This window comes from Anastrepha obliqua, chromosome 4, assembly GCF_027943255.1.
Source record: "Anastrepha obliqua isolate idAnaObli1 chromosome 4, idAnaObli1_1.0, whole genome shotgun sequence".
Classification (NCBI taxonomy): domain Eukaryota; kingdom Metazoa; phylum Arthropoda; class Insecta; order Diptera; family Tephritidae; genus Anastrepha; species Anastrepha obliqua.
Genome location: NC_072895.1, coordinates 48,058,270 through 48,072,313, shown reverse-complemented (window position 1 = coordinate 48,072,313; position 14,044 = coordinate 48,058,270). Strand labels below are relative to the sequence as shown.

At 36.8% G+C, this 14,044-nt stretch overlaps 1 protein-coding gene across 1 annotated transcript; it reads right to left on the bottom strand.

Moving 5' to 3' along the window:
• Positions 1-5,904: 5,904 nt before the first annotated feature.
• LOC129245201 (23 kDa integral membrane protein-like) lies at positions 5,905-11,949 on the bottom strand. Its single transcript, XM_054883232.1, has 5 exons — positions 11,821-11,949; positions 6,818-7,009; positions 6,573-6,734; positions 6,302-6,505; positions 5,905-6,228 (listed from the first exon to the last, which is right to left on the bottom strand). Exons 1-5 carry the CDS (start codon positions 11,878-11,880, stop codon positions 6,157-6,159), a joined length of 690 nt encoding a protein of 229 aa, XP_054739207.1. The 5' UTR covers positions 11,881-11,949; the 3' UTR covers positions 5,905-6,156.
• Positions 11,950-14,044: the final 2,095 nt, after the last annotated feature.

The window sequence follows — 14,044 nt, the reverse complement described above, 5'->3', positions numbered from 1 at the left end:
ATGCCAAATCATAACACACCTCTGCCGCACAAACAAAGCTGGCTGCACTGGTTGGGTAGAAAAACACAAACTAAGGCGAATCTATAGAAGGTGGTGGCACTGCAACTATAAACATGTATTTTGTCTGTACAATTTGGTACAATTTGAATGAAAAAATATTAATCATAATGTAAAGAAAAACAATCAAATAAAGCAACGGCAGAGAAATAGCACATTTTGACAATCACAATACCAAATCGCAAGAAAACCAAACGAATCAGCTACTCTAGTAATAGCACCTTGTATGAATTCGTCGTAAATACAAATGTGTAATGGGCAGCATGGATTCGGTGAAATGGGTATTACTGCTGTTTGAAAACTTATTGAAATTAGAGGCTAGCAATGTTGTTTAATTGGTTTTCTTGTTTTGTATTTTTGTGCATACAATAATGTACTTTCAACTAACCGAGTGTACTTTTTGAAAATTAAAACAATTCCCTTTAATTTTTAAAATCGAATTCGTTAACAAAAAGAAATGAGTAAAATACATTATAAATATATTTATTAAATCATTGAAAGTGATTAAGCCCTGGGATATACTCAAAAGCGACACGACATAAAAATCGTTATGCAAGTAAAATATGTATGTAAAATTATCAAACAATAAAACGTGATAAATGCATACCTTGTATTTTTGTTTAATCATGTAGAATTTTAGAACGCGGAATTTTTGAATGTGTAGAGTTTGGTTTTTAGAACGCGCGGTGTAGAAATGGAGCGTTAAAACACAGATTGTAGTTTTCAGCATACTCATATTATTCAGATGTGTAGATTTTACATTATTTATTTAGTACTTTACAGTTGGGATAATTACAAGTGTCAGAAAATTGCGTAAGAGAGTTGCAGAGTGAGAAAAAAAACCAATTAACAATAAAAACTCAAAATTATCAAATACCAAGCGATGTAAAAAATATTGTTGAATTGTAAAAAAGTAGCCATAGTGCGTGCATTTATTTTTTAGTCGCACGTTTGATACCTAGAACGCAAGAGAGACATCAGAGATAGTTTTGAAAAATCCGTTGATAGTTCTTCGGAAAGTGAAGATGGAAAACCCAGTGAAGTTAAGAACAGTAACAAATACGTAAAAGCCAAAAAGTGAAGATTTTGATTTTGATATTGTAAATGGTTTTTTGGCACATGCAAAAAAATATGATCCAAGTCTTGTTATTGATATAGCGAATTTTGTATAAGGCAGCAGAAAATTTAGAAGAATGAAAGAGTAGCAATGAAAGCGATAACGAAAATACCGCATATCAATTTTAAAACATTCAAAAATATTGTAACGCCTTACAAATTTTAAAATAAAAATAAAATAAAACAGTCCAATTTTTTTTTTTGCCTGTTAAGGGGGAATGCCACTGTGAAAATTCAAAAAAATCGATTTTTTTTTGCATTAATTGTTAGTATAACTACTCAAGAAAATGTAGAAAATTTTTTAAAGCGAAATTCGCTTTATTCCCGATTCTATGTGCGCTTAAGTGAGCGCCCGTCGGAGCGGCCCCGTAGCGCTTACGATATGTTGCCTTATTTCAAACGCGTTTTTCTCGAAACGACTTTTTTTGATACGGTGGCAACGATTTCTCAAAGACTAATGCACCGACTTTAATTTTCTTTATTTAAAAATTTTTGTTATCGCACTGTCTATCGTTGTAAGTAGCCGATTTTCAAAATTTTGAAAATAACTATTTTTTTGGGCCTGTTGAAAATCAAAAAAATGGTGAAAAACACACATCGAAATTCAAATCACCAACATTTTGTCAAACAAAAAAAAAATACCAGTCCAACGGTTAGACGCGATAGAAGTGAAACTGAGAGAGAATAAGACGAAAGCAGCATTAGGAGCGGCATAATTATAGGTTCATTATAATATTGCTATAAAGTTCATATTTTATTTTCTTCATTTTATTATTATTCATCCTCATTGTTTTCAATTTCAACAAATGATACGAGTGGCTTATGATAGCTAAAATATGATACAAATGCTTTGGTTTCGATGTTGTCAACATATCTTTGAAATACCGCGTCAATTGTTGTTTTTGATCGTGTTGTCGATTCAGTGCGATTGTTACACATTTTTAAATTGAATGTTGTATTGAGAAAGTCAATTGAAGGAACCGCTGTGTCCAATGCAAAATTTACGTTAAAATCGCCACTTAAAATCATTGGAACTTTATCGTAATCTTTTCTAAGTATCCGCGATACTTCTGGTGTATACTTTATTAAATTTTCGTGAATGAATTCCGTGATGCTATTTATTGATTTTTTTTCTGTCGATATTCACGACACTTTTCTGCATTATTTTTCGGCATAATTGCGGTAAATATTTAAAAATGAAAATATTTACGAATATAAAAATACACACGCGGTTGCTATTATGAGCGTCCCCAGCAAAACCTGCGTGACCGAAACTCTAACACAATTACATTTTTTTGAATGTTACAAACACATATGCACGCAGGTTTCGCTGGGGCGTGACCGAAACTCTAACACAATTACACATATGCACTCGTATTTGTTTGAAAATCGACTTTTTTTTTTGGTTCTCCGTCACCTTTGGAAAATGTGTAAACAGTAAGCAAACTTTATTCAAATATTTTCCCTCATTTTTGCATCAGTAAAATTAAACAAACGCCGTAGCCGAATGGGTTGGTGCGTGACTACTATTCAGAATTCACAGAGAGAACGTCAGTTCGAATCTCGGTGAAAACACCAAAATTAAGGAAAACTATTTTTCTAATAGCGCTCACTCCTCAGCAGGCAATGGCAAAACACCGAGTGTATTTCTGCCATGAAAAAAAGCTCCTCATAAACATATCATAAAATAAAATAAAATAACTTTATAAAAAATTTTTTTTTCTTGTGATTCGAACCAAGGATTTTGGATCGGAAGCTCACATTGCTAGCCGCTCGGCTATCGCGCCATGCTGTCGGCGCTGGCCTAAAAGTTATTTAGTTCGTCGCTACGTGTATATGTAATATTCGTAGCCAAGAGTGTCGCTTTTTTCGTTTCACTTTTTCTCAAATCACTCCCAACGATTCTAAAGGAGTTTTCACTTCAAAAAACATTGTTTTTTACATTTTTTGTTTTAAATAGTTTTTACACATGTTCTTTTCATACACAAATATATACAACTTCGTTAGTAGTAAAAATGTAAATATTTTTTGGGATGTATACTTTTTTCCGCATCTCTGTACAAAAATCCCTAGTGTGTGCCGTGTAAATTATTCCTTTTCATATGGTTAGCTCTGATCTCTCTCATTCTAGATAAAAACTAGATTTTAGAAACTGATTTTAAGATAGATTTTGGTTTTAGCTAAGCTTTTCGATAGAGTGTTTCAGGTCATTGACCGGAATATTCTTCAGGATGTCGGTACAAGCCCTTTGAATGGCCTCTACGGACGCAAAACGGTTTCCTTTCATGGCCAAATGCAATTTTACGAATATGTAGAAGTCACATGGAGCCATATCAGTTCGCCTGATGTGACGGTGAGTGATTGATGGTTAAAATGCGATTACTAGTCAAAAAATCAGTCGCAAGAGTGGATCGATGAGATGGTGGATTTTCATGCAATAAGCGCCAGGTTCCTCCTTCGCGGTATTCACACGCTTCAAAACGCCAAGATAGAAAATTCTATTAACTGTTTGGCCCATTGGCACGAACTCCTTGTGGACAATTCCCTTGGAATCGTAAAAACAAATGAGCATCGGCTTGATTTTTGACTTCTCCAAACGCGATCTCTGGGTGGTCGTTCGTCTGGGGCCTTCCATTCGGCACTTTGACGCTTAGTTCCAGGTTCATGTTGGATACACCACGTTTTATCACCAGTTACAATGTTGTACATAAAGTTCTCGTCTTTTCTCGCCTCTTTAATGAGGCTTTTCAAATGTTGAATTCTGAGCAACTCACTTAACTTGTGCGGAATGAAACGTGCACGGAGCTTTCGTAACCCCAAATTATCGGTTAAAATTCGATAAATCGTTGTTTTGCGTATATTCAACTCCGATTCCATGAATTTCAACGATGATTTCGGTTAATTTTTGATAAATTTACAAACAATTCGATGGAGTTTTTGGTGATTACTGATTTTGGGCGGCCCGTATGTTCATTGTCATTTATGTCTTCACAACCATCTCTGAAACGTATAAACCCCTCATGAACTCTGGCACGAGATAGACAATCATCGCCATAGACTTTTTTCACCAATTCAAATGTTTCGGTAAACATTTTACCGATTTTAAAACAAAATTTTGTATTAGAGTTCTTTGTTCGAAACTCATTTTTGTACAGATGACACAAACATACTGATATTTTAGACGCAATAACTTCGCTTCAACTGAATCGAATGTCACCAAGCTTTCACTGGAAGTCAGCTAGGGATGCAACTTCCAAGGCACTAACTTATTAAAAAGATGGCATCATCAAAAACATTTTTATGACGCCAGTCTTGTTTATTTTGGCCTTCACCTTGCATGGTATGCTACGAGGGGTGCCTTTTATATGTCGGGATTTGGCAACCCTGGTGTTGCAATCTGGCAACTGACAGCTGTATCGCAAAGTTTCACATTTTTTGGCTTTTACGTACTCAGAACGTTTTGAAATACCAGCGCTATTTGTGTTATTTACAGTAACTTAAAGATTCATCTCGGTCCAAAAATGGAATTAAATCGTGAACATTTTCGTGCCATTATTTTTTACAACTTTCGACGTGGATTAACTCAGCAGCATTGCATGGATGAACTTAATTCATTTTTTGGCGATGAAGCTCCATCAAGGACCAGTGTTTATCGATGGTATGGTGAATTCAATTGTGGTCGTAGTTCACTCCAAGACGAATTTCGTGAAGGTCGTCCAAAATCAGTTGTTGTTCCGAAAACCATTGATGCTGTGCGCGAACTGAAATTGCAAGATCGTCATGTGACCTATCGTGAGATTGAGACAATCTTAGGCATTAGTGGGACCATCTTACATTCAATATTGCATAAACATTTGATTGTCAAAAAAATTTGTTCGCGTTGGATCCCACACAATTTGTCAATCGCTCAAAAAAAGGCTCGTGTCGATTGGTCGAAGGAAATGCTCAAAAAATACGATCGCGAGGCTTCGAAACACGTCTATGACATCGTGACAGGTGATGAATCATGGATTTACGCGTATGAGCCCGAAAGTAAACAGCAGTCAACTGTATGGGTGCTGATGAGCCAAATCCAACGAAAGTTGTTCGCGCACGAAGCACTTCCAAGCAAATGGTCGCCTGTTTTTTCGGAAAAACTGTTCATGTTGCAACCGTACCACTAGAACAACGCAGAACAGTAAATTCTGAGTGGTACACAACCATTTGTTTGCCAGTTATCTTCCAAGAAATTAGGAAAACCAATCGCCAAAGACGGATCACTCTTCACCAGGACAATGCGAGCTCTCACACATCGGCTCAAACAACTGCATTTTTAAGCACCCAAAACATCGAATTAATGGGTCATCCACCGTATAGTCCTGACTTGGCACCGAATGAATTCTTTTTAGTCCCGTACGTAAAAAACAAACTGAGAGGTCAACGTTTTTCGACACCTGAAGAAGCGGTTGCGGTATTCAGAAGCGCATATTTTGAAGGTACCTCATTCGGAGTGGCAAGAGTTCTTCGACAATTAGTCCAAACGCATGCAAAAGTGTATAGATCTTCATAGAGAATATTTTGAAAAACAATAAAGTGATTTTCGATGATTAAAATTTGTTTTTGTTCTCTAATCCTGACATATAAAAGTCACCCCTCGTACTTATTGCGCGGGACATGCATAGCTAGTGCAGACACCCGGTCGGTTCCATTCAACAGTGTTCCCAAAACAATACCCATGAATTGTAGGCACTCTTGTTATTGATCATAAATATAATGTTATAATTTCCGCTTCCGCGAAAATTTATCGGTTTTATTTAAGTATTTCGTTAAAACAGGATTTTGTACAGGAACAAGATTTCAAAAAATTAATTCCACCAACACCTTACTTAAGCAGTAATGTCTTAAACTTAAGTTTGTGTCAGTTATACAAGTAGCAACAACATATAAAGTTACTTATTGAAGACTTTGAAGACATAACCCCTCGTTTTGTCGGCCATTGTAATTTTAGTAGTTCGCTCTCCTTCTTGTGTTGCGTACTTGGTTGGCTAAGCAACAAGCGAAGATGAAAGCAACCAACTAGAAATATAGAAATAAAATTAAAAAAATATAGTTGAGATATGTAGTTAAGATATCAATTACAAGCCCCTACCTCAATAGCAGCAACGCCGAGTCCAGCATAACGCACTATATCAATGCTTTTATCCCAGAAGTTAGTGAATGCTGCACTGCAACCAGGCTTCTTCAGCGCATCTAAAACACTGCAAGATACAGCACTCGAACCACAGCACGAATTCGGAATCGACTCCAAATTGAAAGTGTAATCGGTTGAGCCATTTAAGCCACAGCAATTAAACTACATACGTGAAAATTAAATCATAAATAAATGCTCGCCATAAATCCGTAGCGTTCGCAAATCTTACGGTTAATTGTAGAGCGTCCATTACTTTCGGATCAGTTTTGTGTTGATTCCAAATCGTAGACACAACTTGATTCATATAATTGAGGAGCTTAACACGTTGTGTCCAGACCAGCACTATTAAAGCTATTTGCGCCAGGAAAAGTACGAGCATGAAGACGGAATACTGTGAATAGAAATGAACGAGTATATAATATATATATATTAAGTAAAAGCATGCATGTAAAAAGATTTTTATTCCAAAATTACCGTCATTGTGCAACATGTATTTTCGCGTATTGCTCCACAACAGCCTAAGAATGAGATAATAAATATCACACTGCCCAAAACAAGTATGGCAATGGGAATGCTGTTGGCCTCCATTGTTTGCGCCACGCTACCCACTTGCTGGATGTGCGATACTAATATGGAACCGAAGACAATTAGCAATATGCCACATACCTGTTAATAATAAAAATTTAATTGAAGAAGTCACAATTATTAACGTGAATACAATCCTTAAATTTATAAAAGAATACTCTTTCGCTTTGCCACCAATAGGTTGCATTTGACGAAGGATGATCTCATTATAGCGATAATCAAAGAATTGAATTAAATTAAAAATAGTGTTATTTTAAATTAAATTTAAAAAAGTGATATCTTTGTCTACCTTGGGACCAGTATTAACAACAGAAATGACACCAATCTGAAGATCAAACGGAGAATAACTCTTGCCAACAGGTGTTACTCTGAGCTCAGTAAGCAACTGAGAAATAGAGCTCTCTCGCGAAGGATCAAACTGGCACTCTACAGAACGCTCATCAATCCCATCCTAATATATGGCGCAGACGCATGGACGAGGTCAATAGCGGATGAAAAAGTTTTGGGAGTCTTCGAGAGAAAAATTCTACGTAAGATCTTTGGCCCTCTTCGCGTTAGTGAGAAGTACCGCGTACGGTAGAACAGCGAGTTGTATGAGTCATATAGGGACATGTGACCCGTATGAAAGAAGTAGCTCCCGCAAGGCGAATTTACGACGTGAGCGAAGGCGTGGAAGAGGAAGACCACATCTCCGTTGGTAAGACCATGTGCTGCAGGACCTGTCTTCACTCGAGATTTCCAACTGGCACCAACGAAGGCAGGACAGAAACAGCTAGCGAAACCGACACACGGTTGTAACGCCACATAAGTAAGTAAGTTATTTTAAATATACAAGTGCATATGTAACATATTGGCTGAAAAGTCCCGGGTCTAACAATGAAAACACGTTTTTTTTTTGTATGTTCAAAATTAATTTCATTCATCAACGTAATTTCCATCAAGAACAACACAATCATTCTAGCGCCGCTCTAACTTTTCAATACCACTTTTGTAGAACGAGTTGTCTTTTGCTCAAAATAAGCCTCGATTTCAGCGGCAACTTCTTCATTCGAGCGAAATTTCTTACCGGTGAGCATTTTTTTTAGGTCTGTGAACAGCCAGTAGTCGCTGTGAGTCAAATCTGGCGAATACGGTGGATGGGTGGGAGCGATTCGAAGTTCAATGCATGTAGTTTTGCCATTGTTTTGATTAACTTGTGGCACGGTGCCCTGTCTTGATGAAGAGAACGCGGCACCCACTTTGAACAGAGCTTTCTCATAGTCAAATGCTCATGCAATATAATGCCAACACGTTTTTTTTTTTTTTTTTTTTTTTTTTTTTTTTTTTTTTTTATGTCTTTACGATGTCAGCTAACTCACGCAACTTCACTTTTCGATCATTAAAAACGATTTTGTGGAGTTTTTTTTATGTTTTCTGGTGTTACCGCCTCATTTGAGCGTTGTTTGCATTGTGCATCATTGGCGTCTCTACGACCACGTTTTATAGTTCTTTCTGATGGAGTGGAGTCCCCATAACACTTTTCAAGCCATTGCTTTGCTTGAACGGTATTTTTCCCCATCAAAAGCAGTGTAAAATTAAAACACGAAATTCTTTTTGATCCATTATTTTGAAAATAACAAAAGTAGCGTTACTCCTAGCACAATAACTCACGAACGAATGAATAGAATATCATGAAATTTTAACAGCTGTCTTTTTAAGGTTACTATTAACTGAAAAAGGGGTCAGGGATAGGCCCGCTACTTTTCAGCCCATGTGTTTTTTTTTTGTTCCGAACCGTGGCTCGTGCGTGTTTATCTTATAAGAGGGCCCGGGTTCGAATCTGTGGAATAGAATGATAGAAAAAGGTTTTTTCTAGTTGTTGTCACCCCTCGGTAGTCAATGACAAATCTGAACAAAAAAAAAAAAAATAGAAACCATCTGCCATCCAGAGGTGCTTGGAGGCGGCATCAAACTGTAGGTCGTAAATCGTATATTTTTTTAAAAACTCCTAATTATTAAAAACTGGGCCAAATTTAAGCACGAGTATTTAACTATAATGACGTCATTAACGTATTCGTATCCATAATTTGAACATTTTTCACTGATAAATTCGCGGTATTATAAATGACTGAATACTTTTATTAGATACATGGGGCTAGTACGGCATAATTAATACACAACGTAGTAGAAAGGAAGTATTTAACTGTTATCGTCAATTTTATCAGTTTGCTGAAAAAAATGAATTTATGTGTTGCTTGAGCAAAGTATTTTCAAAAATTTAATAAAAAAGTTACGGATTGTTTAGGGCTTATTTGTCATGCCAAAATTAACATGTTAGTAACCAGAGATCTCACATAGATCAGAACTTTTACTTAGTGTTAAGAAGAGATTGTATGAAAACGTAAGTTTTAGATTATACTGCACACCATAAAGTAGCTGAGAGAGGTAAACACGAGGTTTCAACCGCTTTTGGTCAGCCTATCAGCCGTTCAATTCCCTATTATTTTTTAAAAAGAGTCTTTCCTAAATCTGCATTACCGTCTTCAAGGTGAATTAAATTGGACTGAAAATGTTGCAGAAGAAGATCGGACTAAAATAAAATAGCTCTCAACACTTCGGCCATTATAGTTCCCTCTATGAAGGGGAAGTTCCCAACTCCTACCGTTGTGATCTCATATTACGTGTGGCACCTTTTCAACTTAGCCTGAGAAACGACCTAGTCCGAACTGCCGTTCGATCCTCGTATATCACTGTGTCCAAATTGTAGTTAAATAAATGACAGGGTCCGGCACTCGAAGTGTAACCAACTTCAGACCGCTCGTGCAGCTGATGCACGGGTATCAGCTGTCTGTTAGTTGTCGAAATGACAGTCCAGAGTATTGTTTACAAGTGCGCGGAAACATTTTGCAGAGAGTAAACACGAAAAAAGGAAATCAGTAATGGATTTCAAACGTAAAAGTGTGATTTGCTTTGTATTTAGTTTGAAACTCAAAACGAGCGATTGTTCGTGAGCCCGATCACCTTAAAGTAAATAAAGGTTTTATTTATCGCATCATTACTCGTTACAATGATACTGGTTGCATCGCGAAACGTCATGGAGGTGGTCATCAAAATACTGTAACGTCGCGTGAAATGGTTCAAAAAGTGAAGAAGCGACTTGAGCAAAATCCCCTAAAGAGTGGCTATGAAATGGCGAAAGAACTGAAAATATCTCACCGTAGCATCTGCCGCATACTGAGAAATGATCTCAAAGTCAAGCCGTACAAGATCCAAAAGCTCATGATCTCACACCAAAACAGCAACCAGTCAGACTTAAGAGAGCGAAGGAGTTGCTTGACTTGGGCGAAAGCGGTCAATGTCCGAGCATTGTCTTTTCTGACGAGAAAATTTTTCAAATAGAGCAATTCGTAAACTCCCAAAACGAGAGGGTTTATTTGAACGGCCGTTCATACGAGAATTTAAGTCATCGCCGCGAGGTAGCACCCTCTACAGGCAATGTTTTGGGTCGCCGTAACCGCAGATGGGCGCTCTCCAATCGTTTTCATCGAGCCTTCAAGGTAAATGCGGAATATTATCGGGAAAGTAGACTGGAGGTTGCTTTGAAGCCAAGCCGAGGGCAGACAAACATTTCGGTGGCAGGCCATGGACGTTTCAACTGGACTCGGCACCATCTCAAAAGCTAAAAATGGCTAAAAACAACGTTCCGAACTTATACATAACGTCCACACAATGGCGCTCAAATTCACCAACGCGAATCCGATGGATTATTCTCTTTGAGCCATTTTGGAGAGCAAGGTCCGAACTAAAAGACTCACCAGTCTCGAGGCGCTGAGAAAAGCCATTGTCCGCGAGTGAGCCAAAATACCTGCTAGTAACATTCGAGCAGCTTGCGATTCGTTTCTGGACCGTCTCAACGCCATAGTCAAGGCAAAAGGTTGTCATATCGAGTAAAATTAAATTGATTTTTAATTTTGTATTACTTTCACAATTTTTTTACTTTGAATTGAATAAAAGTAATTTTCCAAACTAAATTTATGGCCTTTTCAATTAGTTATACTTCGAGTGCCGGACCTTGTTTACTGTTGCTTTTAGTCACAGCGTCGATTCCTTTTCATCCTATCATCATTGGCGAACGAAAACCTCTTTGAAGTGGGTCAGCATTTAACATCCTTGAGATGTCAACAAATCCTATTTCGTACTCAAAATCTGATAATTCAAGAAATTGAAGTTCCATGTATTTATGACAGAGCTGACACGCTGAATGAATCATGCACACCAACAAGACCGCAATAAAAACTACATCAACCACCCTGTATATGCAGTTGAAAAATCACCATATTTACATATACTTAGTACGAAGTATCACTTTAGTTTTTTGCAAAAACAAAAAAACAGAATGCCCTCAAAACCAACAAAAATAGATTCAATTAATTTTTATGTAAATTTGTCACCATTTATGATAAGAGTGAATCGCCTTACCGCCGATAGAACAAGTAAGATTTATTTTTATACAGATAAGAGTTTATGTTTTTCTAATTTGTTTGCTCAAGACACATGTTTGCGGCTTTATACATATGTAGGTATGGAACTGCAAATGTTATTTGTCTGTTTTAGGATAATGGCTGCCATATTACTCAAGTACATATATGTGATAGAGCAAAAGCTTTTTAAACTTCAAGCAAATTTTATACAAATAGAGCACCGTGATTCATTGTAAAATAATTCGCATAAAAATTATGAAAGCACATCACTGCAATTACTTAATGTTCCGCTAAGCAATAATAGGTGCCGAAAAATTAAAAAAAAAACATTTCTTTATCAGAGGTTTTTAATTTCATTTCCTTTTGTATGTTTTCACTTCAACATTTAAGGTATTTAACACAACACTTTTCCATTTTCTTTTTAATACTTACTACAAAAAGTATGTTGAATATGAAAAGCACATATTTGACAAGTACTCCGCCGCAATCCATTTTTTGTTTAATAATGTTAGTGAATTTTTTTACCCTTCTTTACTCTGGTGTGTGTGCTGTTTGTTTTTTTTTTTTTTTGGTTACGAATTTTCTCTTTCGATTTTTCTAGGTGCGCTTTCCAGCAAACTTCATACGCATTACTGCCATTTGAATTCTAATCATTTTTTTATATAGTAGTAACTGCCGCACAGCTATTCCAGGCCAGCAAATCTTATCTCAATAAGCCAATTAAACCTATTTCCAGTCAGAAGGTTGTTATACTCGTATCCATAAATGTGGCATAGTTTTAGGAAATAAAAGCAGGTTAATTACGAATTTGTTTGAATATAATTGTTTCATTGAAAAATGAAAGGGAGAGAACGTCGGAAACATAGAATCTACAGCTGCCGACCTATTTTTGCATTAAGCTTCGCGCACAACATTCACCATACTAGAAATCAAATGATTCAAATAGATATTTAGTTGATCTTTTAGTTGATCTATTCGGGGCAATTCCGAGTCAAAGATTTCTTCAAAGCTTTTTCATTGGCAAAGCTTTTGAATCAAACCCAAATCAAGCTTTGATCGTTGAGAAATTCTCAAGACACAAAACATCAGACAATTCACCAGAATAGTACAGCCGAATCAGTGGTTGTTTTATTTTTTTCGATGATGTCATAATTGTTTACCCTGTGCCCCGATTTTTTTAGGGTTCGTTGAACTTTGAGAATGGCATCGGGCGAAGTTGGAACTACTCACATTCAAAGAGCACATAATCAGAAGGAGGTGCACTTTACGGCCCGTTCCGCTAACAAAACTCGCCTAGGAACTAGTTATATGCAGTATAATTTCCGATTAGTGTTTGGGTTGTGATTTTCCAGTGTGGCCACCAGTTGTAGTTGTAGAGAAATGGATATTTATTTTAAATCGGAAGCAACAACGTCTCATAACGTATTAAAAGCACTTTTGTAGACTCGGTAGTTGGACATGAACTTATTATACTTTTTTCTTGAAATAATGGTACTAACAGCGTACACCGACTCGAATTCTGGCACATCTTGAATGTTCGTCTCTCATTTTCTAATAAAATAAACACAAATGTGGTTTATGCACTAATTTTTTTCGACAATTTCTTATTCGGTTTAGTTAAACTGGCGGCTGTCAGCTGTAAAGTTGATTTCAACCTTGAGTTGAAAAATTAACAAATAATGCGTTTTTCACTTCATTTCATTTTCATATTCAGCGTCACTCGGATTCCAGAATCTGCCTGAAGGCAACTCACAGAAATCACAGTGAAACCAAATCAGATGATCAGCTGTTTGGTACCTGATTGTCAAAGTGAGAGTATTTGTAGTTTCTTTCGCTTTTCTCTCTATAGCTAAAATTTGGCAATAGCTCTCCAAATATCACCTTGTAGGAATTCGCATGGTTTTTCATGAATGGTTCGATTTCAAAAGTGAGTCTGAGTACAATAGATCGAAAAAAATTCCATATTTTAAAATTAATTATTTTTTAGCAGTTTGTCAATTTGAAAACTCTTTCGAGAACAAAAAAGATAAAATATTTTAAATTTTTCAATTATTTTTATTTTCCGGTTCAAAATGGTTTAAACCGTTTATGATCGATCTTTAGCTCCTGGGCGATGCTACGACTACTAACATGCCAGTCCACTTCGATTATTTCTGGGCCTGCCTGTGCTAGGTGCATCTTTAACATCAAAAATGCGAAATCGACGGCCCTATAAACACCTTTCACAATTTCGGCCTGGCTTGCATTTTCACCTCTATCAAAGAAAAACTTTGGAATGTACCGAATTTTCTCTTTGTTGACTCCCATTGTTAACACTCTGTGACTTGGTGCGATCGTCGGGCGGAGTTGTCGGACCGTACTTCTTCGAAAATGATCATGCTTCTTCGAAATTGTGACCCAAATTAGATGGCATAGGCTTGAACAAAATGTGGTTTCAGCAGAACGAAACCGCTTGCCGCACGGTATATGAAACAATGTCTATTGCGAACGAAACTCCCAGGACGCAATATCTCCCGAAAGAACGATATCAAATGGCCGCCGAAATCTTGCGATTTGATACGATTGGCTTTCTTTCTCTGGGGCTACGCCAGAAGTATACCAATAGATCTGAGCTTCTAGCTCATGGGTTCTAGAGCTGAAAAAAATAAATTATGAC

Bases quoted from the DNA above. Each gene is read 5' to 3' on its own strand.
- LOC129245201 (XM_054883232.1), bottom strand. From the start codon at position 11,880: ATGGATTGCGGCGGAGTACTTGTCAAATATGTGCTTTTCATATTCAAC. The intron at 7,010-11,820 runs GTAAGTATTAAA...TATTATTAACAG, and splicing joins TATTCAACATACTTTTTGTA to GTATGTGGCATATTGCTAAT. The intron at 6,506-6,572 runs GTAAGATTTGCG...TCACGTATGTAG, and splicing joins TGGACGCTCTACAATTAACC to TTTAATTGCTGTGGCTTAAA.